This window comes from Echinops telfairi, unplaced genomic scaffold (genome assembly GCF_000313985.2).
Source record: "Echinops telfairi isolate 266 unplaced genomic scaffold, ASM31398v2 ScPeMD7_7457;HRSCAF=8495, whole genome shotgun sequence".
Taxonomy (NCBI): domain Eukaryota; kingdom Metazoa; phylum Chordata; class Mammalia; order Afrosoricida; family Tenrecidae; genus Echinops; species Echinops telfairi.
Window position 1 is genome coordinate 42610380 of NW_022111357.1, and position 4177 is coordinate 42614556.

The 4177-nt window shown below is 57.1% G+C and overlaps 1 protein-coding gene across 1 annotated transcript; it reads right to left on the reverse strand.

Moving 5' to 3' along the window:
- Nucleotides 1-612: 612 nt before the first annotated feature.
- On the reverse strand, nucleotides 613-1746 carry ACTRT2 (actin related protein T2). The gene has a single exon (XM_004705210.1). It carries the CDS (start codon nucleotides 1744-1746, stop codon nucleotides 613-615), a length of 1134 nt encoding a protein of 377 aa, XP_004705267.1.
- Nucleotides 1747-4177: the final 2431 nt, after the last annotated feature.

The following is a 4177-nucleotide window of genomic DNA, read 5'->3' on the forward strand; positions in this document are numbered from 1 at the left end:
GCAAACCTCCCCCTGCTGCACCTGGCTCACCTGATCTCCCAAGGGCAGTGGAGTTGGCTGGGTCACGTTTAGCCAACCGGTCTTGTAACTGCACAGGGAGAATCCTGTTGCCCTGAGGAGGGCACCCTTCTTTTCTTCCCTCCCCATTCTCCGGCACTGGGTCCCCGGACAGAATGACCTAAGACCCTGCGTATAGGCACTGGGACCCTCAGGATGACTTAAGACATTGTGTAAAGTGCAGATTCCAGGGCCCCTTCTGAACAAGTTTCTGGGCATGAGGCCTGGGCATGAGGCCTGGCCATCTCCCTTGATGACAATCTCTGGAGGGGAGGGCAGCTTGGCCTCCAGCTAAGGAAATCAGCCCAGGAAACGGTGGTGCCCAGAAGCGCAGTGGGAGGGGGTGAGAGACATAGACTTCCCTGACCAAGACTCACGACCAGGGTCATAAATTAAGTTGGGTGCCATTAAGAGGGAACATAAACTCCACATGCCCACGTCTTTCCACCATTTCCCCCCTTTTATTGAACATCCCGATGAAGCCAACAGGCTACTCCATTCCCCACCGGTAGCCCACTACCACCACCACCACGGGCAGCCCATACCCAGAGCCCCCTAAAAGCACCTCCTCTGCACCACGGATGTCCCAAACTCCTTGAAATCCGCCCCGGTGACCCACATCTGCTTGAAGCTGGTCAGCGAGGTGACGATGGAGGCCCCGATCCACGTGGAGAACCACCTGTCAGGGGGCGCCGTGATTTTGATGGGGGTCCCTTTGGAAGCCAGCTGCTCCAGCTCCCTGAGCAGCCGGTCGTCCAGCCCCTGGAACAGCGTGGAACCCCCAGACAGCACAATTTCCCCAAAGAGCGTCTTCTGGATGTCGGCGTCGCATTTCACAATGCTGCTGGAGACCATTTTGGGGAGCCCTGGGCTGTGGATGCCCAGCTGGTCGGGCGCAAACAGGGCCTCGGGCGCCTGGTGTAGCTGATCCCCGAGGTGGACGACGTTCCCGTCGGGCAGCTTGTACTCCTTCAGGGGGTCCTCGGGTCTCCTGCACAGCTCCTTCTCGGGCTCCAAGACCACGAAGCACAGCTTCTCCTTGATGTCATTCACCAGGGCCTTGTACAGAGAGCAGGGGAAGGTGCGGCTGCTGGCCAGGAGCAGCCGGGTCAGGTGCTCTGTGATGTCCCTCCCCGCCACATACAGCTTGTTGACCGCGTGCGGCAGGGAGTAGCCCTCGAAGATGGGAACCGTGCAAGTGACCCCGTCCCCACTGTCCACCACCAGGCCCGTGACGCAGGCGGAGGCGTACAGCGCCAGCACCGCCTGGTCCGACAGGTAGAAGGCGGGTACGTTGAAGGTCTCAAACATGATCTGTGCCATCTTCTCGCGGTTCTCCCGGGGGTTCAGGGAGGGCTCGGTCATGAGCACCGGCCGGTCACAGGGTTTCACGCCCAGTTCCCACTCGAAGAGGTGTTTCCAGAGCTTCTCCATGTCGTCCCAGCTGCTGACCAGGCCGCGCTCGATGGGGTAGTGCAGGTGTAAGTTCTCGTACTTGTACAGTGCCTCTTCCCCCACAAAGTACTTCTTCTGGTTGGCTCCGGCTGAGGTCATCTTGAACTTGGGGTGCCCTACGACGGTGCTGATGACGTGTCGGGGCCCAATCTCTCCTGACAGGCCCGCCTTGCAGAGCCCGGACCCATTGTCAAAAATCACCGCCGGAGCATCGAGGGCCTGTGAACTCAGCATGTCTGTGTCATCCTTCGCGAAGGTGACCTAGAGAAAGACCGCTGCCTCCAGGACCGGGCTGCGACACAGGGCCCCGTGGACACCTCAGGGGCTCAGGATCCCACAGTTCTCGGAGCGTCTACCAGGCAAGTGAGCAAGCTCTCCCTAGCCCCCGAGACCCCCTACCCATCACCCACACATCTGACCCCCTGTCACCAGTGGAGCCTGCTGGGGCTTTTTCAAGGATGGAGTTCCATTATGTAACAATCCAGCCAAGGCAACAATTGTCTCCGGGGAGCGTTGGGGTGGGGGGTGGGGGCAGGGACAAGGAGGTGGGCCCTGAGCCACCAACTCTCCCAACTGCTTGGTGAGACTGAAGCCGAAGAGGGCGAACCACCCTGTGGGTGTCTGATGAGCCCTGGACCCCAGGTAGAAGCTTGGTCTTGGGACCAAGCAAGGCAGTCCAGCCAAGAGTACTGGCCCCTGTGGCCAGCGAAGTCGCTGTTGGTATAGGGTGACAGAAATATACTCCATGAGCCAAGAGGAAGCACCAGGCTGGAGCACCAATGCTCCCCACCCCGCAGGAGATACATAGACCCCCTGTCTTTAGAGGCCAAGCCCCTCCAGGAAGCCCTTGGCATCACTGCCCACTCTGCCCCAGAGAGCACAAAGGCCTCCACCTCCTTGCTCCCTGCCCGGCACACAGGTCTCCACCTGGGCTGGAGGTCAGGGCCCCTCTTCCTGTCAACAGACCTCCATGCTGGCTGGCACAGCAGTGCCCAGTGGCCCAGGGTCCAGTGGTTTCCACGAGGGCAGCCCCAGTTGAGCCGGAAGTCTCTGTGTCTGAGCCTGTTCTGAAATGACCAGGCCATGGAGGGTCGAGAAGCCATCCTGTTCCCAAGAAGGGCTGGTCTGGCTCTCAGGCCCCCAGTTAGCACCCACCGGGCATGCTGATGAGAAGTGGAGGTGCATCCTGGGAGCCAGAGTCTTTGGATCTGAAGGAGGACCGGGGTGCTCTTGGGAAGCAGTGCTTGCCTGAACAGTTCCTCTCCCTCCTGTCATGTTCAAGGTCACCTTCCAGTTCCGCTCCCTCCCTCAGCCAGAAAGATCTTCCAGAGCCCCCCACCCTCATCTCTTTCCTCCAGAGCCCCTGGTATCCTCCCCACCCTCTCTGTCATACCTGCCCTCCCAAAGCCCCAGTGTGCCCTAACCAGTGTCCTTGCCGTGGGACAGACATGGAGCAGATGCATATGTCCAAGATGTTCATAACAGATCAGCGGTATAGACAAGTGGTGTAGATGTTCAGTCCACACAAGTGGGAGAGACGGGGTACAGATGTGTGGCATACGTGCACAGACATGTGAATAGACATGCTGCATAGACACATGGTATGGATGTGTGGTAGAGCTGCGTGTATCCATGTGTGGTACAGATGTGGATACAGACATGTCCTACAGACATGGGATAATACAGGTGGTACCGACACGTGGTACAGATGTGAGGTAGAACTGCGTGTACACATGTGTGGTACCAATGTGCCTGGCATGTTGCTCAGATTTGTGGTAAGACATGTGGAAAGTTGTTTAGGGCAGACGTGTGGCAAAGCTGTCTGTATAGAGGTGTGGTACTGATGTGAATACAGACGCGGAACAAAGACATGTCGTATGGTTATGTGCTGAATGAAGATGTGTGGTGCTGCTGTGTGTACGCCGCGGGGTAAAGATGTGTGGGACCGGCGTGTGGCATAGACATGTGGTACCGATGTCGATACCGACATAGAGGACGGATGTCCAGTGCAGACGTGTGGCATAGCTGTGGGTACAGACATACAGACCTGTAGTGTGGATGTGTTGTCCAGATGTGTGTACAGGTGAGGAAAGGTATGTGGTACAGAGTACACTACAGATGTGGGATACGACGGGTGATGGCTGTAACAAACACATTTATTTTCTCTCCGTTTGAGAGGCGAGAAGTTCACATCCAGGCACCAGCTCCAGGGAAAGGTCTGTCCATTCTAAGGGAAATCCCTTGACTTTCAACGTCTGTGCGCCCAGTGTGCCCGGGAGGTCTCTCCTCGTGTCTTGGCATCAATTGTCTCCTGGGTCTATGCCACAGGTTTTTGGACTCTCTCTCTCTGCCATTGAGTCAACGCCAACCCATAATAACCCTACAGGTCAAGGTAGGACTGGCCCTATGGGTTTCTGAGACTCTAACTCTTCATGGGAGTAGAAAGCCCTGTCTTTCTCCCACATCCTTCTCATAACTAAAAAATAATAATTACTCAGGGCCCCACTGGCAATTAAAAGCGTTAGTACTGTAGCCCACATCCCAAGGTAGAGTATAGGGGTGTGCTTTTGCAGCCCCTGATTGCTTCCAGGACCCATCAAGGGATGGCATGGCCCACTTTGGGAGACCCTGGTCCACGAGGTTCCCAGCACAGGGACCCCGAGTC

Coding starts and splice junctions, on each gene's coding strand:
- ACTRT2 (XM_004705210.1), bottom strand. CDS start 1,746: ATGCTGAGTTCACAGGCCCTCGATGCTCCGGCGGTGATTTTTGACAAT.